Raw genomic sequence first — 24047 nt, 5'->3', positions numbered from 1 at the left:
GTGGTGGTTTTATGAATACTGGTTACATGTGATTTCTAAAGTTATCATGGTAATTAACCTAGATGTCATAGTTATGTTATTGGCAAATTTAGTTTTACCCCCTACTTGCCCAAATTGTACTTGATATACTTTTATCTATGTAATTGTTAAAATTCATCTGTAGGCCAAAAACATTAATTGTCAAATTTTTAATAGAATGTTTAGAGTCCTCACTGTGCTATCAGGACATTTGACCTAAGCATTAAATCTGTGGTGAACTATGGTAGGCAGCCATCTCAAGATTATGGTACATCTTTATTTGCATATGGAAATTATATTTGCATTTTAAATATCATTTAGAGAGCCAAAAAAAAAAAGTATAGAGGGCCCTTGTTCTCGCTATAAAGTTGGCCCCAAAGGAAGGAACCTTATAGTTCATCTAATAGTTTACAGGTGAGGAAACTGAAGTGCCAAAAATCCAACTACTACCGGCTTACAGTCTCTCATACCTTTAAAGCTAGAGCTACACTGCCCCATACAGTAGCCACTGTGACTCCTGAGCACTTGAAATGTGGGTAGTAGTCTAAATTGAGATGGGCAGTAATATAAAACATACTTAATATGAAAAAAAGTGTAAATAATTTTTACTGTTGATTATGTATTGAAATAACACTTTTAGATAAATTGGATTAAATAAAATACATTATTAAAATTAATTTCATGGCTGGGTGCGGTGGCTGACGCCTGTAATCCCAGCACTTTGAGAGGCCGAGGTGGGTGGATCACCTGAGGTCAGGAGTTCAAGACCAGCCTGGCCAACATGGAGAGACCCCATCTCTACTAAAAATACAAAATTAGCCAGGTGTGGTGGCACATTCCTGTAATCCCAGTTACTCGGGAAACTGAGGCAGGAGAATCACTTGAACCCGGGAGGTGGAGGTTGTGGTGAGCCAAGACGTGACATTGCACTCCAGCCTGGGCAACAAGAACAAAACTCAATCTGAAAAAAAAAAAAAAATTTTATTTCACCTCTTTCTCTTTACTTTTTCTAATGTGCCTTCTAGAAGTGGTTCATATTGTCTTTCATTGGGCAGTACTGGTTTAGAACTTAAGCCTGTAACCCTCAGTCCCCTATTTTTTTCCACCATGTTTACGGTGCTCACCTGTTTCTCACTTTTTTTTTAACTTGTGGTTTTTGAAAATATATATTTAAATGATATGATAGAATAGAGGTTTTTTTAAGTTAAATCCCTGGAAAGGGGTAATGTTTGAATTTTAAATCATTATAAACTAAGGTGTCTAGAAGTTTTGACTTCAGATACCATTAGTAAAATTATTACTTAATGAAACATTCTAATTTTGAGAATTTTTATATATTTTTTTCAATCTAAATATTCTAAAATATCCCCTGGATAACTGGTTTGTAGGCCGTAGAGTTGCCAGTGTGGGTAAGATTCAAGACTATGTGGCAGAATGAAGAAAGGGCTGAGTGCCGTCCTGATCACCACTACCTCACTGTGTCACCTGATACCCCAGGCATCAGCCTAGATGTCTGTACATCAAGGAACTGAAAGGAGGATCCCTAAGGGATAGTTGAGCCCTATTAGCATATTTTGTAAAAAGCTTTTCCCTTACTATTTTAAACAATCCCCCTATATCTGTGTTTTATTTTAACTTGTATTCAACTATCACAACCATTTATTATGTCTCTAAATAATGAGAAATTTAGGGAGGACTTGTTACTGTTCTTTGAGTTATACTGGAAAATGCAAACTAATGTACAATTGTTGATTAAATAATGTTTTTTTCAATAAATAATGTTTAATTATCATTGAACAAATTTTTCAGCATTTGAGCCTGGCACTGTGTTGTCTATAGGAATTTAAGTGAAGTATAAGGTACTAGGAATCTTTGCAGGAGACTACCATGACACATAAACAACACAGGACCCCAGGTTAATGAAGGTATACAAAGTTCAATTATTTGGAGGTAGATAGGAAGAATTCAGTTATTTGGGGAGATAGGAAGAATCTCACTGAGAGCCTACAGGATTGGGAAGATTTGAATGGGCAGAAAAAATAGGATTTTCAAGGATTAGAACAAGATGAGGAACTGCCTCCTGGCTGGAATGATTCTCCAGGAGGGAAGTAAGGATAAACTCTGCCCCTTAACCCCAGTAGCTAATGAGGTTGGTGAGATTGCCCAGAGTGCCGATCTTAGAGGACCATTTAAGTCAGCAGATAATTTTTAGTTGTCCAAGGTGTGTAATAGGATTTGGGGGTGGTTCAGGAGCTAGTTGGTATGACAAAAGCAGACTTCTATGCCAGCTACTCTGGGATTGCTGTGCAGGGGGAGAAACGAGAGGCCGGCCAGGAGGCTGTCGGAGGGTTCATCCTAGTGGGAGGGCTGCCTGTCTGACCAGGGGAAGCTGAGTGGGAAGGCAGGAGTGGGTGGAAGACATAGTGAAGAATCAGCAAGATCTAGTGATTCGGAGTATGAGGGAGAAAAAATATGGGATAAGCTCAAGATGATAACCTCAAGGCCTAAAGAATAGATTGTGTTCCTCAGCAGATAGTCATTGATGCCACCCAAGTGCTGCCATTAGCATTTCCACCTGCAGCTCAGTAGGGGCCATGACATGTTTTATTGTTATTGGGAGTCATGACCTATATAAAGGCTGATTCTCTCCCCATCCCCCTCCTCTTCTGGCCTTATTATCTCAGATATAATATCTAATATCTGTCTACTTAGGTGAGAGGCCCTATCTGTGTGACTATCCAGACTGTGGAAAAGCCTTTGTTCAAAGTGGACAGCTCAAAACACATCAGCGTCTTCACACCGGAGAGAAACCTTTTGTTTGTTCAGAAAATGGTATGGTGTTAGAAGTTAAGTTTATGGAATAACTAGTTGTGACTTAACAGTTAAAATATCCTTTCCTTGAATTTTTTTGAGGGGAAAGATTTTTTAATATAAATTTTATAAAACTTTATAAGGTTTCTTCTTTGATAATTGTGATACATGCTGAATTTCTCAGAAATGATTGATTTTAAAAATTTGTTGGTTTTGATTTTTGTGGGTACACAGTAGGTATACATATTTACAGGGTACATGAGATACTTGATACAGACATGCAATACACAATAATCACATGGTAAATGGGCTATCCATCCCCTCAAGCATGGGTCCTTTGTGTTACAAATAATCCCGTTATACTCTTAACTTATTTTAGAATGTACAGTTAAATTATTATTGACTATAGTCACCTTGTGCTATAAAATACTAGGTCTTATTCATTCTTTCTATTTTTGGTACCTATTAACCATCCTTACCTGCCCCTCATCCCCCAGTTCCCCTTCCTAGCCTCTGGGCACCATTGTTCTACTCTGTATCTCCATGAGTTCAATTGTTTTGATATTTAGATCCCACAAATAAGTGAGAACAAGTGATGTTTGTCTTTCTGTGCCTGGCTTAAGAAATGATTGATTTTTAAATAAAGTAATCCTTTTTGATGAAAACTTAAAGGGCAATTAAAGATACTATATCCAGTTGTAGGCAGTAGAAAAATCTGTAAAAGTAAATACAGTCTTTGGAGCAACATTTTAAACTTTTTAATTATTAAAGTGAAGTAAGCATATTATCCTAAGTGATTTTCTTAATCTTTTATCAGTTTCTAAAGATGCACATTTTTTTTTTTTTTTTTTTTGAGGCGGAGTCTCGCTCTGTCGCCCAGGCTGGAGTGCAGTGGCGCGATCTCGGCTCACTGCAAGCTCCGCCTCCTGGGTTCACGCCATTCTCCTGCCTCAGCCTCCCGAGTAGCTGGGACTACAGGCGCCCGCCACCACGCCCGGCTAATTTTTAGTATTTTTAGTAGAGACGGGGTTTCACCGTGTTAGCCAGGATGGTCTCGATCTCCTGACCTCGTGATCCACCCGCCTCGGCCTCCCAAAGTGCTGGGATTACAGGCGTGAGCCACCGCGCCCGGCCAAGATGCACATTTTTTATGCAGTTACAGTATATTTGAAGTTCCGTGCAGTCTGTCCTGTTGCTCTGTAATTTTCTTGATTATTACAAATGTTGCAAAAGTCTGCAAAGTTTTCATCCAGCAAGTTTGCTTAAGCCTACACGCAATGGTTTCCTCTATGTTGAATAATGAATATTTGTTTATTTATTTTTTGAGACAGAGTTTTGCTCTTGTTGCCCAGGCTGGAGTGCAGTGGCGCCATCTCAGCTCACCGCAACCTCCACCTCCTGGGTTCAAGCGATTCTCCTGCCTCAGCCTCCCGAGTAGCTGGGATTACAGGCATACGCCACCATACCCAGTTAATTTTGTATTTTTAGTAGAGACGGGGTTTCTCCATGTTGGTCAGGCTGGTCTTGAACTCCCAATCTCAGGTGATCCGTCCACCTTGGCCTCCCAAAGTGCTGGGATTACAGGCGTGAGCCACTGCGCCCAGCATTTATTTATTTATTTTTTATTGTTTTGAGATGGAGTCTCACTTTTCGCCCAGGCTGGAGTACAGTGGCACGATCTTGGCTCACTGCAACCTTTGCCTCCTGAGTTCAAGCAATTCTCCTGCCTCAGCCTCTGGAGTAGCTGGAATTACAGGCTTGTGCCACCATGTCCGGCTAATTTTTGTATTTTTAGTAGAGATGGGGGACCATGTTGGCCAGGCTGGTTTTGAACTGCTGACCTCAGGTGATCCACCCGCCTCGGCCTCGCAAAGTGTTGGGATTACAGGCATGAGCCACTGCGCCTGGTCTGAATATTTAATTTGTTTTTTAAATGTTCTTGTTACCAACAAAGCTGAGGGGAATGTTTTCACACTTGTAGCTTTGTTCATCTTTTGGGATGCTTCCTTATGTTGGAATCCACAAATGGAATTCTCGGGTCTGAGGTTTTGAACTCCACCCCACCCCTGCGATGGAGTCTGGCTCTGTCGCCAGGCTGGAGTGCAATGGCGTGATCTCGGCTCACGGCAACCTCTGCCTCCCGGGTTCAAGCTGTTCTCCTGTCTCAGCCTCCTGAGTAGCTGGGATTACAGGCAGAGACCACCACACCCGGCTAATTTTTGTATTTTTAGTAGAGATGGCATTTTGCCATGTTGGCCATGTTGGTCTCTAGCTCCTGATCTCAAGTGATTCGCCCGCCTCGGCCTCCCAAAGTGCTGGGATTACAAGCGTGAGCCACCACGCCCTGCCATGTTGAACATTTTGAACTCATGCTAATAAATCACTTTCCAATGGTGTTGGACACACATGGCCACGACCAAAATGTGACTGTCTTCCTGTCCCCGCTCTAGCACTGATGAGACTGTGCTGGTTTGATTGTTTTCTCCTCCAAATTATAGATCCTAAATTTCACCATATTAATTTACTTTTCTGGATACCAGTGAAACTGAATGTTTTCCACATGTCTATGTGCTGGATGTCCAGATCCTGACAGGTGTTAACCTTGTGTTTTGAAGGCTGCCTGAGCAGATTCACCCATGCAAACCGCCACTGTCCGAAGCACCCCTACGCCAGGCTGAAGAGAGAGGAGCCCACGGATACACTCAGCAAACATCAGGCTGCCGACAACAAGGCCGCGGCCGAGTGGCTGGCGAGGTCAGGAATGCTGCCTTTAGTCCACCGTGAAGATGCACAGCGCAGGCTGGGGCTATGTTAGGGACTTGGACACGCCTCTCATTTTAAATAAGCTGCATTTATACACATTTTATAACATAATTAGAAATGACCCCTGATTTTCTATAAAATTGTTATGAGTGGTATTAGGATCTTAGGATCTGTGTGTGATAGAAAATTACAATATAATTAGAGTGCCCAAACCACAGTTTATTTTAAAAGGAAGAGTTTTCCCATTTTGAAAAAATGTTTTATATGTATTGTATTTCATTCGTCATGAATGCAACCTTCTTCATTTTCTTTATGTTAGCCTTAGCTATGTGCCAATTAAAACAGGGATAGACAGCCGAGGTGGGTGGATCGCCTGAGGTCAGGAGTTTGGAACAGTCTGGTCAACTTAGTGAAACCCCATCTTTACTAAAAATACAAAAATTACCTGGGCAGTAGTGGCACGTGCCTATAATCCCAGTTATTTGGGAGACTGAGGCAGAAGAATCGCTTGAGCCTGGGAGATGGAGGTTGCAGTGAGCCAAGATGGCCCCACTGCACTCTTGTACTCCAGCCTGGGTGACAGAGTGAGACCCTGTCTCAAAACAAAGCAAAACAAACAAACAAAAAACACCAGGGATAGATGTTAGTGGTTCTTCCTAGGTGAGGTTCCAAAAACAACAATTTAATTTTTTCCAATGGCAACAACGGGGCCAGTATAAAAGAATTTCTCTAAGGATATTTCGGTTGAAGGACCTGTCTGCTGTACACGAGCCAGCAGCAGCTGCTCAGGCCTCACCCAGGCTTCACTGGCTGCTTAGGGTAAAGTCCAGGATTCCTAGCTGTGCTGCCATAGCCCTGCCTCCCTCTGATAAGGCAACTGTCCCCTGCCATGCTGGGCTGTGGGTTTCTCAACACAGGTGCCTTTGTATGAGGGCCTGTGTGCACCCTGCTTCCTCTGCCTGGAGCACTCACTCCCCACTTGGGTTAGCCTCTTGCTCACCTTCATCTCTTACTCAGGAAGGCCTCCCTGACCTGCTCAGCAACAAACGGTCTGGGACCAACTTAACAGATGCTTTCATTTTCCTTTTCAAAACATCCATCACACATTTATTTGTTTATTTTATACCTTCCCTGCCAGACTGAAAGCTTCCCCGGGCAGGGATATTTGTCTTGTTTATTATGGTAAGCCTAGGGCCTAGCAGAGCTTCTGGGCCTTGATAAATATTTGAAGGAATAAACTCTGTTTTGTTTGGATAAAAATACATAAGAATTAGATAATGGAATCTGGAAATACTATTTGATTATTCACGTCCAGGGAAATTTGTTAGCACTGTCATAGAAATTGTTTAGATGGGCTATTCTAGGGGTACCTTAAACTAAATATCTCCATCACTTCCTCCCCTCCTCTTTCTCCTGGTTGGCTCCTACTGCCCCATTATTTCTAATTGTGTCCCAGCCAGAAGCTTACTGGTCATCGTTGTCTTTTTTTTTTTCGAGACAGGGTCTTACTCCGTTGTCAAGACTGGACTGTAGTAGCAGGATTATTAGCTCATTGAGCCTTGACCTCCTGGGCTCAAGTGATCCTCCCACTTCAGCCCCCTGAGTAGCTGGGACCACAGGTGTGTGCCACCATGCCCAGCTAATTTTTAAGTTTTTTGTAGAGACTGGGTCTTGTCACGTTGCCCACGCTGGTCTCAAACTCCTGGCCTCAAGTGATTCTCGTAACTTGGCCTCCCAAAGTGTTGGGATTACAGGCATGAGCCACCGCACCTCGCCTCCTTGTCTTTCTGCTGTCTACTCAGTGACCAAGTTATGACATCTACCTCCTTACTAACTCAAATTCAGCCACTTGAATGCTCTCAACCCATTTTCCATGCTGCTGCCAGAAGGATTTTTCTAAAATGTCAGTATGATCCTCAGTCTAAAGCCTAAACCCTTTATTATGGAATTCAAAGTCCTTCCTTACCTGGTTCCTGCTGACTTGCTGAACTTATCTTTTGCCATTCTCCTCTTCTAGTCATCCTTCAAGTCATACTGAACAACTTGCACTTTTTTTAGACCTCTGTGGGCACTGCCAAAACTTTTCTACTTTAAGTAGTCTGGATTTCCTGAAATTTGGTAGTTGTATTTTTTTTTTTTTGTATGTAATTTTAAAAACAGCTTTGTTGGGGCTGGGTGCGGTGGCTCACGCCTGTAATCCCAGCACTTTGGCTGAGGTGGGTGGATCACCTGAGGTCAGGAGTTCAAGATCAGCCTGGCTAAATGGCAGGATCCCATCTCTACTAAAAATACAGGCCTGGCGCGGTGCCTCACGCCTGTAATCCCAGCACTTTGGGAGGCCTAGGCAGGCAGATCACCTGAGGTCGGGAGATCGAGACCAGCCTGGCCAACATGGTAAAATCCCGTCATTACACTCTAGCCTGGGCAAGAAGAGTGAAACTCTGTCTCCAAAAAAAAAAAAATTAGCCAGGCATGGTGGTGGGCGCCTATAATTCCAGCTACTCAGGAGGCTGAGGCACGAGAATAGTTTGAACCCAGGAGGCGAAGGTTGCAGTGAGCAAAGATTGTGCCACTGCCCTCCAGCCTGGGTGACAAAGTGAGACTCTGTCTCAAAAAATAAAATAAAAATAAATAAAAACAGCTTTGTTGGTATATAAGTAGCATATAAGAAATTATGATACATTTAAAGTGTACAGTTTGATACATTTTAAAGTATACAATTTGATACATTTTTGACATGTATATACTGTGACACCATCTCCACAATCAAGATGGTGAACATATCCATCATTTCCAAGTTTCTTCGTGCCCCCTTTGTGAACCGAACCACACATTCCTCCCTGTCCCCCTTCCCCCATACAACACTGATCTGCTGTCACTATAAAATAGTAGTTTTATACAAATGTAGTTTGTTTATTCACTCGATGGGCATTTGGGTTATTTTTGGCTATTACATATAAAGCTACTATGAACATTAATATACAAGGCTTTGTATGGACAGTTTTGTATGACCTGTTAACTGTCATTTAAAATGCATTTTTCTTTTTTTTTTTTTTCTTGAAACGGAGTCTCGCTCTGTCACCCTGGATGGAGTGCAGCAGCCCGACTTCAGCTTGCTGCAACCTCCGCCTCCCAGGTTCAAGTCATTCTCCTGCCTCAGCCTCTGGAGTAGCTGGGATTACAGGTGCCTGCCACCACGCCCGGCAAATTTTTTTGTATTTTTAGTACAGAGGGGTTTTCACCATGTTAGCCAGGCTGGTTTTGAACTCTTGACCTCAAGTGATCTGCCTGCCTTGCCTCCCAAAGTGCTAGGATTACAGGCGTGAGCCACTGCGCCCAGCCTAAATACTCATTTCTTTAGTTACCAAAGAGTTGAGCATTTGCATTTTCTCTTGTAAATTATCAGTTTGCCATGTAACAGAATAAGGGTAGTGTTTTTAAGTTTTTGAATAAACTGTGTCACAGATGTTAATCACTTTTTCATAGTTTGTGGGTTTAATATTTACAGCGTTAATGCTGTCAGAAGTTACCATCCCTCTGTAGATAGGATAAATAAGTTTCTAAAGACTGTTTTTTCTACTATTTCTGTATTTTACTGAAGTCCATTTCACACAGGCTCTTTAAGGCGGTGATAGTTTAATGGCAAAAACGTGATTTGAGAGTGAGTAGAAGATCTAGAACTGCCAGGTTTATTATGGAAACCTGAGCACGTCTCTTAACCTCATTGAACTTCGGTTTCTTTCCTCTATAAATAGGAAATTTATGTTAGATCACTTTATAACTTTATAAACTGAACCACATAAAAGTAATATTGTGGTATGGAACTTTTTAAAAGAAAAGTAAACATTTGGAAATTTCATGTCTGCCATGTAACTAATGTGGCTGCATTTCACATAGGTATTGGGAAATGAGAGAGCAGCGCACCCCCACTTTGAAAGGCAAGCTGGTTCAGAAGGCTGATCAGGAGCAGCAGGACCCTCTGGAATACCTTCAGTCTGATGAAGAGGACGACGAGAAGAGAGGGGCCCAGCGCCGGCTGCAGGAGCAGCGGGAGCGCCTGCACGGAGCCCTCGCGCTCATAGAGCTTGCCAACCTGACTGGGGCGCCACTCCGACAGTAGCTTGGACACTGACTCTTCCACTGTACAAAAGTACTGCCCAGCGTACTTAAAAAGTAGATCCTTGGGCATAAGCTAAGCACCTTATTTGCTTATCATAGGCTGCTATTCTGTAGAAATTTATGAAGAATGTTATTGCCCCAGAATATGGGGTGAGAGAGAACTGCACTTTTTTAATATGGAAATGAATTCGTCGTAAAGTTTAAAATATTTTGTAAATATGGACTGCACAGTACAGGGTAGAAAACTACATATTGTGGGAAGCTAGATTTTGCAAGTTTAATGCATTCATTGGAAGCAGTTCTCACAGGAAGCACTTTCTGAATAAGACACTTGTTTGAAAAACGGAATGGTACAAATAGCCAAAGAAGATTAAAACAGATTATTTATAAGATCATTTTTAACAATATATATTAGTATGTTAACAATACTGTAAACACTGAAGCAAGCAAGGAAGTATAAAATATGTAAGATAGATAATTTTAATTGCAAAATACTGTGCCCACTAAGGCTAGAGAAATGGGAGGCTATTTTGGAACATGTTCTAAGTAATGGACTTAGAAGAAAATAGATATTTGAGGCTCTTGGTAAGATGCACAATAGTTCAGAATTTTTGAAATTGGAGCAAAATCAGTCTTATTCTATCTTTCTGGGGCTTTACAACTCAGTATAATGTTTAAGTTTGAAAAGCACTTGTCATCCCTAGCATGTTAACTTGGGAACTTTTGCACATTTCATATTTCTCATTTGCTGAAATTGAGTGATTAATCTTGCAAAGTCTAGGTAACATAGTAATTGGTAATTTTAAAAATACATATTAAGGGCCCTGTAATGAGATTTGGCACTTGGATTTTTACTAAAGGGACACCTACAGGGTTGTTTTGTAGTGAAATGTTTTAGATCTTTTGTTAGCAAACACTACATTTTAATTGTACTGCTTGTTTAGAATTATTAGCAAATGGAAGCCTCCATATTTATATTTTCAGTGCATAAAGCCACCTTCTTGCTTTACTTCAGAGTAACATGCCAAGCTATTTTGTGTTCACTAAATTTAGCTATCAGTTAAACACTGCAGAAAATATTAGCTACTCAAATAAGTAGGCTTCTGAAATAGTTTTAACTGCAAGTGTGTTAACTTGTGTGGTGGTTTGAAGCCATTTTTCCAAATAAAGTTATTAAACACCACTTTATGTACTGAAGCATGAACAGAAAAATCAAGAGCTGAGCAGACCACCTCCTTTATGTAGGCAAAACTTCCATCATTTTGGCTTTTGTTCTAAACAGAACTAAATGACATGCATAGCATGGTAATTTACAGATTGCTTAATTGGAGTAAAACTCAGAGTAATAGAGGGAAATATGGGCTCTTCAGTGCCTTTTTAGCTTTTTTGAGTTGAAGAGGTTCCTACAGATGTAGTTTAAACATTACAAAGTAGGCTTCTTTATCCAAAAATCCCAATGTGTCATAGTACACAGATAGTTTAAAATATGTAGCCACGGGGAAGGGGAGGCATGTAAATGTCTTGAAGAGGAGAAAAAGTATGAAAGAAGATACAATAGTTACGAATAATGTGTATGATGAGGACATACTTTAAAAATGTAATTCCTCTGTACAGTAAATTACAAATCTTTAGGGATTTTTTTGTAATAAGAGAATTTATATTTGTAATGGTCTAAGAATTTTTTTGTAATGTGGTATATAGAATTTTAATTTGGAGCACTTATAAGCTGGTAAGAGAGACTATAGCATCTGAATTATCTTGGTTTATGTTTCAGCATTTCCTCTAGAATTTTTGCTCTCAAATATGTGATTTAATGAACTAAAAACAACACTCATCAGTCTTGGGAAATTTGAACTTTGATCAACTTAACTAAAGAAGGAAGGGTAGTAAGAATTTTTCAAATACAAATATTTGCCAATTCACAGATGATAACATTTCAGGCCTTCAAAAGTAAGGGTTTTTCCTTGTTTCTCCAGTCAGCTTTTGTCAACTCTAATAGTTTTTTCATAAACATTTTTTATTTGTATAATTGCAACAGTTTAAGAAATTATCACAACTATTTAGAAACATTTAAAATGTTCTTTTTGATATAAGCTATATACTTGGAAAAATACATTGGTATCTAAAATTTGAGGTGTGTTAAGACTGCTTTTTGTTTTAAAAAAATGGTTTACATTCAAATTTTTGAAGTGTTTTATGCTTCATATGGCTAAGTTGTAGTTTGGCAGAGTTAACAGCATAAGAATAAACATGCTGTAATTTTAAAAGATGCTTTGAATAAAAATTTATTTTAATTTAAAATTTAAAGTACACGGTCATTCTTAAAGCCTTTATCATTTGTTTTCCTATCAAAAATATAATAACCATGATATAAAAAATTTAAAAGATAGAAACATCACCTACAGCCTTATGTTCAGCCATCAGTATTACTTCAGTACATGTTTGTGTAGTTGTAAGTACAGTGTGGATTGCTTTTTCTTACTTTAATTATGGCTTTTAAGGTTATAGATATTTAACTTCCTCATCGGGTTCATTACTACAGTGTTAAAAATATACTGCTGTGGATAAGTATTGAACTATTGCCACCCCATTTCCAGGCCTTAAATTAGGGTAATAAGGAAAAGGGATTTCATTTCACTTACATTTAGGATGGGTTGTCTCTGGGGTCACCTCCTCAAGAATCCATTTAAAGCCTGTGTACTGAGTCTAGCAAATTGGTTTTCTTTTTTCATCAGTTATTTTTGGTAGATCTTTAGTTGTGTATTTGCAATGGCAAGGGTCAGCCTGTCCTACCCTTGTGCAGAAGAATATCACAAGCAACTCCTTAGTGTGAGTTGCTGTTTAAACAGGGTAAGGATGGGATTTTGACAGCGAGGTAAGGTCCTGGAAGTATGTATATACAATCAAACTAAATGCAATTATGATGAAGGTCGTCATTAAAAATGACTTTAAAATATTCTTTTTGCAGTCAAAACATTTGGAGACTCACAAGAAAATTGAATGTTCTGAGGAAATTAACCAAAATGACCGATTTCCTGTTTAACTTGAATATGGATTCATTTTCTCTTTTAAAACGGACTTAACATGTCTTCTCTTTCTTGTTTTGGGTAACTTGGGCACTTCTGGTCTTTTTAATGCTAGCTAATTTTCACGAGTTCTGCTTTAGTTCTTATCAGGGCTGAAAATGTTTCCCAGTTTTCATTCTGGTTGTTTAGTGCCTAAGGGTAGAAAAACAATTCTCTGGGCATCTATATAGTTAGGCCCCAACTTTTATTTAACTTGAAATCTTAAGCTTTTCTAAGAAGCTAAAAGTTCATATATATATAATATACATTCTATATTAAATATATAATATACATTCTATATTAAATATATAATATACATTCTATATTAAATATATAATATACATTCTATATTAAATATATAATATACATTCTATATTAAATATATAATATACATTCTATATTAAATATATAATATACATTCTATATTAAATATATAATATACATTCTATATTAAATATATAATATACATTCTATATTAAATATATAATATACATTCTATATTAAATATATAATATACATTCTATATTAAATATATAATATACATTCTATATTAAATATATAATATACATTCTATATTAAATATATAATATACATTCTATATTAAATATATAATATACATTCTATATTAAATATATAATATACATTCTATATTAAATATATAATATACATTCTATATTAAATATATAATATACATTCTATATTAAATATATAATATACATTCTATATTAAATATATAATATACATTCTATATTAAATATATAATATACATTCTATATTAAATATATAATATACATTCTATATTAAATATATAATATACATTCTATATTAAATATATAATATACATTCTATATTAAATATATAATATACATTATATATTAAATATATAATATACATTATATATTAAATATATAATATACATTATATATTAAATATATAATATACATTATATATTAAATATATAATATATATATTTTTGAGACGAAGGCTTGCTCTGTCACCCAGGCTGGAGTGCAGTGGCGCGATCTCGCCTCACTGCAAGCTCTGCCTCCCGGGTTCACGACATTCTCCTGCCTCAGCCTCCCGAGTAGCTGGGACTACAAGCGCCCGCCACCACGCCCGGCTAATTTTTTTTGTATTTTTAGTAGAGACGGGGTTTCACCGTGTTAGCCAGGATGGTCTCGATGTCCTGACCTCGTGATCTGCCCGCCTCGGTCTCCCAAAGTGCTGGGATTACATGTGTGAGCCACCGCGCCTGGCCAAAAGTTCATATTTTTTAAAGACTGACAAGAGTAGGCGGTTCTGGGAAGCTGTCCTTCAACTGACCTGACCCGAAAGCAAACGGCCCTCCGCGAGGAGTGCACCTGCCACAAAGCACCCAGAGGACACCCAAGTCCCAAGGCTTCACCCACCTTACTCCTAGCCACTCCACTCCTAGATATTTATTTAAGAGAAATGAAGACACAGGTCCCACAAACGACCACGAATTTTCATGGAAGCATTTTTCCTAATGGTCCTAAACTGGAAACAACCAATGGATACACAATTTGTGATACTACTCAACGATTAAACAAACCACATGGTCGAGTCCAAAGCATAGAGTGAAAACCCCTGAGACCACGTGCTCATTCATAAATTCTAGAAAGCACCCTGTTTATTTGAAATTCCGGAAAAGGCAAACCTAACCTACAGCAATAGTCATCGATGAGACGCGGGCGTTAACTTCAAAGGGGCAGCAAGGGGAATTTTGGGGGCGATGGAAATGTTCTGTTTTGAGTAGTTACTCCTGTGGATGCCTTTGTCGAAGCTCATCTCAAACTATGGACTGGCAAGATGTGTACACTTCACTGTATGTAAATTAGACACTAAACAAAAAAGTTGTAGGGAAAAAAAAGCAAAACAAGCCCTGAGACTTACTGAAGCGTTTCTTTCCAGGAAAGCCTGGAGGAAGGCAGCGCGTTTCAACTCCCCAATGCATTGCCGGCCCTGAGACCGAAGGAGGTGTCTGGAACCAGGGTGAAGTCCAGCGCGCAGGGTCCTCCCGCGCCGGCCTCGGGCGCTCGCAGGGGGCGGGCCGAGACCTGGTATTGCGCCGGGCTCTTCCTGTTCCTGCCGCGCCCTCTTTCCCGGCCCGGCCGGGGGGGACCAGTGCGCAGCCGGGGCTGGCAGGCGGCGGGGTCCGCGGGGCCGCAGGAGATGACGGCCGGCGGCCAGGCCGAGGCCGAAGGCGCTGGCGGGGAGCCCGGCGCGGCGCGGCTGCCCTCGCGGGTGGCCCGGCTGCTGTCGGCGCTCTTCTACGGGACCTGCTCCTTCCTCATCGTGCTTGTCAACAAGGCGCTGCTGACCACCTACGGGTGAGGCGGGGCCCGGGGCCGGGGGGTCTGCGGGAGTGCGGGGCTGCCCCTGTCCTCCGTGCGCTTCAGCGGCGCCCGGGACAGGGCGGGTGGGGACAGGGACCCTCGAGTCTCAGCTGGGCACATTGGTCGAGTTTCCCAGGCGCCCTCCAGAACTCGCTCAGCTTTCTGCACTCAGGCCACAACCTGAGAAAGTCGTTCTCCTCTTCCTGAGCGCGCCTGCCCTGCTGCGAGGCGCCCTGTCCTAGGTGGGCTGGTAGAGCTCAGACAGATTCTTTCACACACCCAGCGAGCTGAAAACAGGGATTCAAATGCCTGCTTCAAAGGACGCAATTCCTTACACAGATCTCCATGTTCAACGGTCAGGTACTCCTGAGCCAGTAAGTCTGTATTGATTGACTGTTCATTCTCAGATGACCAGCGTGCGTGCTCATGGAAAACTCGGGAAAACAATTGGAAGTTCATATGAAGTACTTTTTTGGATTAGTGTGAAGTAAACCGCAAATTTGTGCTGCCTTGAACCTATTTGTAAGGATTAGAAAAATCCTGCTTAATTCTGCTACCATTGTACCGGCACTGAGAAAATTGTGGATTTAGACCCAGCTCCACCGGTTAACACCTGTCTTTTTGGACCAGTCTCACAGTCAGCAATTTTTTTCAGATGCAAAAAAACTGAATGATTACAATCGTGTTAATTACCTTCCAGGGCTCTGCACGAGCTGTTATATATGAAGGCTTTTTGTAAACTCTACTATGTTACAAGAATATGCCATCAACATTTTAGAGCCCAAAGAGACCTAGAGAGTGTCTTAGTTAGAGAGTATCTTAGAGTATCAGCTTTCTTATTTTATATATATATACAGATTCAGCTTATGTGGGTCTCAGTTTTCTCGAATATAAAATACAAAGCTGAGGCTGGCTGAGGTGGTTTGCACCTGTAATCACAGCATTTGGGAGGCCAAGGCAGGCATATATATATATAGTGTGTGTGTGTATATAATATTTTTTTTGAGACAAGGTTTCACTCTGTTGCCCAGGCTGGAGTGTAGTGACACAATCATGACTCACTGCAGCCTCGACCATCTGGGTTCAAGCAATCCTTCTGCTGCAGCCTCCAGAGAAGCTGGGACCATAGGTGTGCACCACTGCACCGGCAATTTATTTGATTTTTTGTAGAGGTGGGGTCTCAGTGTGTTTCCAAGGCTGGTCTAGGCCTGCTTTGGCCTCCCGAAGTGCTGTGATTACAGGTGCAAACTATCTCATCCAGCCTCACCTTTCTTATTTTATATTCGAGAAAACTGAGGCCCACATAAGCTCGATTGGTTGTACCTCCAACAGATATTTATTAAGCATCTACTAAATACTGAGCCCATTGCAAGCACCAGGGAAGCCTCTGTGAACAGCACAAGGTCCCTGCTCTGGAGATTCTGCTTCAGTGGTGGAGACAGAAAATAAACAGGTAGGTTCATGAATAAACGAGACACTTTCAGATCTGATGTGAGAGTGTCTGGGCTGGAGTAGCTGTCACAGAGCATTCCAGGTAGAAGTGAGCAGCAAGTGTACAATGTGCTGAAGTGGGCATGAGCTTGGCTGCTGGAGGAACAGAGAGAAGATCACTGTGCCTGGGCGGGGAGGCAGGCAGGGAAGGCAGGAGTCAGCTCTTTCTCTCATTTTCGATAGCTTTCACTAAGCACTTGTGATGTACCAGCACTGTTCGAGGAGAACAGTGTTTTCCCACCGTTCTTGGGAAAGAGAAGTGAAAAGAGCAGATCAGAATCCTTAACTTCACGGAGCTGCATCCTTGTGGACCAATAAATGAGCCAGTAACATTTACATTATGTCAGATGTGACCAAGGTGCTGGGGAAAAAATAAAACAGGAAAGGGAGTGAGGGAGAGAGGGAGAGGAGAGTATGCAGTGTGAGCGTGATCAGTGGAGCCTCAGAAGGAGGTGGCATTGGAGCCAAGACCGGAGTGAGGTGGGGACATAAGCCACACTGGGGGACGGGGGAAGAGCATTCCAGGCCTGGAGGAGTGAAGAGTTTGAATGGGAATGGTAGCAGATGGGGTCTGAGAGTAATGGATTGCTGGCCTGTGTGGGGCCTTGGGAGGCCACCGCCAGGGCTCTGGCATCAGCTCTGAATGAGATGGGAGCCACGCAAGGTGTCGGGCAGGGGAATTACATGATCTAAATCACTGTGGCTGCTGTGTTGAGAGCCGATATCTGGGGACCAGGGTGGAAGGATGAGACTGGATAAATAGTTGTAGTTTCATGCTAAATGCAATTAGAAGTCCCTTGGAAGGTTTTGACATAGGAGTGACCTGACACAATTTGTGTGATTAAAAAGATCTCTCTGGCTGGCAGGCGGGTGGAGAACTGACAGTACCGGCATCAGGGAGAGGGGCTGGAAGCCACTGCAGGGCTGCAGGTAAAGACGGCATGGACTGGGCAGGGCATAGCAGCGGAGGTAAAAGGAAGGGATGGATTTGGGATAGTTTTTGGTGATCCTGTGGCTGTCAGTATTCTTGGCAAGGTCTCTCCAGTGTGTTGCAGCCTGCTGCCTAGTGTCCATGGTAAACACAGCCCTGCCTCAAGGAAATGAACATGGACATACTGTACCTAAACCTGGAGCATTTGACATGGAAGCTAATGAAGGAAAAAGAAAACTTAAACACTTAGGATAAAAAAAAAAGGCCGGGCCCGGTGGCTCACACCTGTAATCCCAGCACTTCAGGAGCCTGAGGTGGGCAGATCATGAGGTCAGGATTTCGAGACCAGCCTGGCCAGCATGGTGAAACCCTGTATCTACTAAAAATACAAAAAAAAAAAAAAAAAAAAAAAAAACTAGCTGGGCATGGTGGTGCACGCCTATAATCCCAGCTACTTGGGAGGCTGAGTCAGGAGAATCACTTGAACCCAGGAGGCAGTGGTTGCAGTGAGCTGAGATCACACCACTGCACTCCAGCCTGGGCGATAGAGTGAGACTCAGTCTCAAAAAAAAAAAGGAAAAATACCAGAAAATGAAAATGCTATTGATGGGCTTGTTTGGGAGTGGCCAGTCATTATGTCAATGAGGGTTGAAGGTAAGTCTTCATTTTGTGCACTTGAGTGAGCAGGGTGCTGACTGACCATGGCAGTCAACACCTCCAAAACCCAAGTCCTCTTATTGGAAGCAGGCACCAGCAAACCATGGTCAGTGCTTTGAAGATGAAGGGCAGTGTTTAACCAGGAAGACTTATGATATAAGACACCTCCTAAGAAAGGCTCTAAGGGCCGGGCGCGGTGGCTCACGCCTATACTCCCAGCACTTTGGGAGGCTGAGGTGGGCGGATCACCTGAGGTCAGGAGTTTGAGACCAGCCTGACCAACATGGTGAAACCCCATCTCTACTAAAAATACAAATATTAGCTGGGTGTGGTGGCAGGCACCTGCAATACCAGCTACTGAGGAGGCTGAGGCAGAGAATCGCTTGAACCTGGGAGGCGGAGGTTGTGGTGAGCTGAGACCACGCCATTGCACTCCCGCCTGGGTGACAGAGTGAGACTCTGTCTCAAAAAAAAAAAAAAGGCTCTAGCCTTTCTATCTTTAAATTATTGAGTTTCATGATTGAAGGAGAAAATGGAGTTCTTGCCATAGGAAGGCCAGAACCCTCATAATCCTTTTAAATAAACATTCCACATTTCTGTAATGTAATATACAGTTGGAGAACCCTGTTCACATAACATTGTTCATTCTTTCCTCTCAAAATGCTTTAAGCTCACATTATTGAGGGGAGGAGGAGTGGGTTGATGTGGTTACAACAATAAACCATAGAAATCGGATCCAAGCATGAGCTGTCTGAGGATAGAATGTTGTGTTGTAGGATAGAAGAAAGGACCTTTTGGTAGTTACCTAATTCGCAGGGTCATGGGAATGTAGCTCAGGGGATGCTTTTTCCTCTTTCATTTTGGGCAGATTGTTTCTGGTCAGGGTACCAAATGAATGGGTGATCTTAGTGATTTGTTAGTTTTATAATTCATTGTAATGCCAGATTTACCTGGTTGGACAGAGAGGCCTTTGAAGGCTGTGAACTGTGAGAACCTGTTGGGGCGAGAGGGGGAAATAAGGGCATTTCAGAGTTTGTGGCCAGTTGGTTATGTCTTATTATTTTTTTTTTTTTGAGACAGGGTCTCACTCTGTCACCCAGGCTAAAGTGCAGTGGCACCATCACAGCTCACTTCAGCCTCTACCTCCTGGGCTCAAGTGATCTTCCCACCTCAGCCTCCTGAGTAGCTGAGACTATAGGAGTGTACCACCACACCCGGCTAATTTTTGCATTTTTTTTTTTTTTTTCTGTAGAGAGGGGTTCTTGCCATGTTGCCCGGGCAGGTCTTGAACTCCTGGGCTCAAGCAATCCATCTGCCTTGGCCCCTTGAAGGGCTGGGATTATAGGTGTGAGCCCCCGCGCCTGGCTTGGTTAATACTCTTGGTCCTTTGGGATCAAGTTCATAAGGGTTGTACAGTTGTTATGGAGTTGTGCAGTTTTTTCTCTTCTTTCTTTTGAGACTGGGTCTTGTTCTGTTGCCCAGGCTGGAGTGTGGTGGCATGATCAAGGCTCACAGCAGCCTCTACCTCCTGGGCTCAGGTGATCCTCTCACCTCAGCCTCCTGAGTAGCTGAGACTACAGGTGTGCACCACCACTCCTGGATCATTTTTGAATTAAATTTTTTTTTTAATTTTTAATTTTTGTAGAGACGAGGTTTTGCTCTATTGCCCAGGTTGATCTCAAATGACTGAGTCAAGTGATCCTCCTGCCTCAGCCTCCCAAAGTGCTGAGATTACTAGCGTGAGCCACCACACCAAGCTGGTCTTTTCTGCTTTAACATTATATAATATTATATTCCTAGTCTGTGACATGGAAGAATTTGCTAATGATGCTTAATAAAAATATCTAACTTTACTGTATTCATTTCAACAAATATTTGCTCACTATTTGCTATATATGTTTAGTGTGCATCCAAAGGCTTTGAGGGTTTTTTTGTTTGTTTGTTTTGTTTTGTTTTTTGAGATAGGGTCTTACTCTGTCACCCAGGCTGGAGTGCAGTGGTGCAATCTCGGCTCACTGGAACCTCTGCTGGCTCAGGCAATCCTCCAAAGTCAGCCTCCTGAGTAGCTGGGACTGCAGGTGCACACCATCGTGCCCAGCTGTTTTTTTTTTTTTAGAGATGGAGTCTCAGTATGTTGCTCAGGCTGGTCTCGAACTCTTGGGCTCGAGTGGTCCACCTGGCTTGGCCTCCTAAAGTGCTGGGATTACAGGCATGAGCCATCGTGCCTGGTTTAGACACAGTAATTTCCAAACCTGCCCAGTAGTCTCAATCACTTGGAGAGGTTTTTTTAATAAAAGGTACTGAATTGGAATCCTCGGTGGTGGGAACTGGAATTCTGTATCCCAAACCAAAAGCAACTCCTAATGTGCTCTTACTTTAATGAAAACCTGACTCTGTCCTGAAGATGTTGCTTCCTTCACCCCCCTTGATGGAGCTGGATCTTTGCCTCACCCACCAGGCCTAGGCCAGGAGATGGGATTGGGTCCTCCTAGCTCCCAGCTGCTCATGCTCTGTTGAGACTCTGGATGTGCCATCCTTTCTGTCCCCTGTGGAATGCTGCCTGAGCTTCTGGTGACTGATTATCTAAGTCTTAGCCTTCCTCTCCACCTAGCTCAGGTCACCCTTCCTGTGGCTTCAGGGCCCACACACTGAAGTGTCACAGTCTACTCTGGTCTCCAGCAAACTCTCCTGAACCTTGCTTCCCATGACTGCTGCCAGGATCCTCTCCTTACAAGTGTCAAAGTCAAAATAACAATGTGGAGACAAGGCTGTAAATTTAATGTTTTATTTGGGAAGAAAGAATTGCCATGTGAGTCATACATACAATCTGGGTGATCTTTGGAATGTCTGAAGAACAAAGAGAAGGTTCGAGGTTTTGCTGAAAAAGAAGAAATGTTACATACTGTGCTGGGAGAAAGTTTATTGGCACTGTCAGGGTTTGGGGAGCTGGCAAACAATGACTGGTGAGCAAAGGTGGCGGACAAAATTAGTCCTGGAGTTGCAGCAAGTGGTCTCAGAAGCTAGAGATAAAACTGGTTTCAGGTTACAACAAGCAGTTCCAGCAGTTGGGCTTGCAGAGAATTATATTCTTGGAGCCACATTTTGTACCCTGAATGCTTTTCCTACCTGGTTACTGTTTTAGTTTGGTATGACAAGAGTGGCCCGTTTCGGATGATCAGCGGTAACGCGAGTAACTGCACCTCTCCGAGATCTCCCCTGCAGGCTGTCCACACTTGGCTTCCCCAGGCCTCCTCCTCAGTCGCTTCTCGCTGCTGTGACTGTGCCTCCTGGCGTTGTTTCTCTGCTTGGTCCGCTGAGAGGCACTCTAGGAGGGACACGTGAGACTCCTTTCTTCTCACTTCGGCATGCACTTGTCTTCTGCTTGCTTCTTTCAGCACTTGAGCAGCTCTGAGTGTTGTGAGCCGAAAACCACATCTGGCTGGCTGGTTTACTTTTAAATTGTTGACCCCATGGCCGGCGCAGTGGCTCACACCTATAATCCTAGCACTTTGGGAGGCCGAGGCGGGTGGATCACTTGAGGTCAGGAGTTCGAGACCATCCTGGTCAGCCAACATGGTGAAACCCTGTTGCTACTAAAAATACAAAAATTAGCCAGGCCTGGTAATCCCAGCTACTCAGGAGTGCAGTGGTGTGATCTCGGCTCACTGCAACCTCTCCCTCCTGGGTCCAGGCAATTCTCCTGCCCCAGCCTCCCGAGTAGCTGGGATTATGGGCGCCCACCAACCCTCCTGGCTTATTTATTTATTTATTTAGAGTCAGAGTCTCTCTCTGTTGCCCAGGCTGGAGTGCAATGGCACGATCTCGGCTCACTGCAATCTCCACCTCCCGTGTTCAAGCAGTTCTTCTGCCTCAGCCTCCCAAGTAGCTGGGATTACAGGCACCCGCCACCATGCCTAGCTAATTTTTATATATTTTTTTAGTAGAGACGGGGTTTCACCATATTGGGCAGGCTGGTCTCGAACTCCTGACCTCGTGATCCACCCTCCTTGGCCTCCCAAAGTGCTGAGATTACAGGTGTGAGCCACTGCGCCCAGCCAGTTTTTGTATTTTTTTTTTTTTGAGACAGAGTCTCACTCTGTCACCTGGGCTGGAATGCAGTGGCTCCATCTAGGCTCACTGCAACCTCCACCTCCCGGGTTCAAGCAATTCTCCTGCCTCAGCCTCCCGAGTAGCTGGGATTACAGGCGCCTGCCACTATGCCCAGCTATTTTTTTGTATTTTTAGTAGAGAAGGGGTTTCACCATGTTGGTCAGGCTGGTCTCGAACTCCTGACCTCGTGATTCGCCTGCCTCAGCCTCCCAAAGTGCTAGGATTACAGGCATGAGCCACTGTGCCCGGCCAATTTTTGTATTTTTAGTAGAGATGGGGTTTCACCATATTGGCCAGGCTGGTTTTGAACTCCTGACCTCAAGTGATCCACCTGCCTCGGCCTCCCAAAGTGCTGGGATTACAGGAGTGAGCCACTGCGCCTGACTCCCCGGCTAATTTTTGTATTTTTAGTAGAGACGGGGTTTTGCCATGCTGGCCAGGCTGGTCACAAACTCCTCACCTCAAGTGATCCACCTGCCTTGGCCTCTCAAAGTGCTGCGATTACAGGCGTGAACCACCACACCCAGCCAGAATCAGAAGACTCTTGAAGGAGTTCTGCCCACATGATCTTCACTTCCTCATGTTCACATCTACAAGAACTCAGTTGAAACATTGGGGATACAGAAATGAGCAAAGAAGACAATAATAATTCCCACTACCTAGAATCAATACCTTTTTTTTTTTTTTTTTTGAGATGGAGCTTTGCTTTTGTTTCCTAGGCTGGAGTGCAATGGCATGATCTTGGCTCACAGCAACCTCCATCTCCTGGGTTCAAGTGATTCTCTTGCCTCAGCTTCTTGAGTAGTTGGGATTACAGGCATGAGCCACCATGCCCAGCTAATTTTTGTATTTTTAGTAGAGACGGGGTTTCATCATGTTGGCCAGTCTGGTTTCGAACTCCTGACATCAGGTGATCCACCTGCCTTGGCCTCCCAAAGTGCTAGGATTACAGGCGTGACCCACTGCACCCGGCTGTCAGTACCTTTTTTAAGAAAAGTTATTCTGTTGTGATTATTATAAAGAATTCAGGTGGGCGGATCACCTGAGGTCAGGAGTTTGAGACCAGCCTGGCCACCATGGTGAAACCCCATCGCTACTAAAAATACAAAAATTAGCCGGGCATGGTGGTGGGCGCTTGTAATCCCAGCTACTTGGGAGGCTGAGGCAGGAGAATGGCTTGAACCCGGGAGGCAGAGGTTGCAGTGAGCTGAGATTGAGCCACTGCACTCCAGCCTGGGCAACAGAGCGAGATTCAATCTCAAAAAAAAAAAAGAATTCAAACAAAATAGAAATATTAGGGTGAAATTTTTAAAAAATTTACTATAATGAACATGAGGCAACAATTTCAGACATCTTTTTGGATGGATGGATATAGATAAATAGGTGGAGACATAGAAACATAAATGAATTACTTTTTTTTTTTGAGGCGGAGTCTCGCTCTTGCTCTTTTGCGCAGGCTGGAGTGCAGTGGCGTGATCTTGGCTCACTGTAAGCTCTGCCTTCCGGGTTCACGCCATTCTCCTGCCTCAGCCTCCTGAGTAGCTGGGACTACAGGCGCCTGTCACCACGCTCGGCTAATTTTTTTGTATTTTTTTAGTAGAGATGGGGTTTCACCGTCCTAGCTAGGATGATCTCGATCTCCTGACCTCGTGATCCACCCACCTCGTCCTCCCAAAGTGCTGGGATTACAGGGGTGAGCCACTGCGCCTGGCCTACTTTTTTTTT

The 24047-nt window shown here is 42.8% G+C and overlaps 2 protein-coding genes across 8 annotated transcripts in view; both read left to right on the top strand.

Moving 5' to 3' along the window:
• Positions 1 to 12012, top strand: part of ZNF367 (zinc finger protein 367) — a 32730-nt gene extending 20718 nt beyond the window's left edge. The window contains exons 3-5 of the mRNA XM_019033876.4: positions 2731 to 2850; positions 5445 to 5583; positions 9490 to 12012. Coding sequence (XP_018889421.1) covers positions 2731 to 2850; positions 5445 to 5583; positions 9490 to 9712 — 482 coding nt within the window. The 3' untranslated portion in view covers positions 9713 to 12012. The remainder of the gene's footprint in view (positions 1 to 2730; positions 2851 to 5444; positions 5584 to 9489) is intronic.
• A 2783-nt stretch (positions 12013 to 14795) lies between these two features.
• Positions 14796 to 24047, top strand: part of SLC35D2 (solute carrier family 35 member D2) — a 62727-nt gene continuing 53475 nt past the window's right edge. Inside the window, exon 1 of one of the 7 annotated variants that reach the window (XM_063696591.1) lies at positions 14796 to 15127. In XM_063696591.1, the coding sequence (XP_063552661.1) occupies positions 14970 to 15127 (158 nt within the window). In that variant the 5' untranslated portion in view covers positions 14796 to 14969. The remainder of the gene's footprint in view (positions 15128 to 24047) is intronic. The other 6 variants (XM_063696589.1, XM_063696593.1, XM_019033875.4 and 3 more) reach the window with 6 other exon arrangements.

The sequence above is a fragment of the Gorilla gorilla genome, chromosome 13 (assembly GCF_029281585.2).
Source record: "Gorilla gorilla gorilla isolate KB3781 chromosome 13, NHGRI_mGorGor1-v2.1_pri, whole genome shotgun sequence".
NCBI classification, from domain to species: Eukaryota; Metazoa; Chordata; class Mammalia; order Primates; family Hominidae; genus Gorilla; species Gorilla gorilla.
The sequence above is the reverse complement of the archived record's forward strand: the minus strand, read 5'-3'. Positions and strand labels throughout refer to the sequence as shown.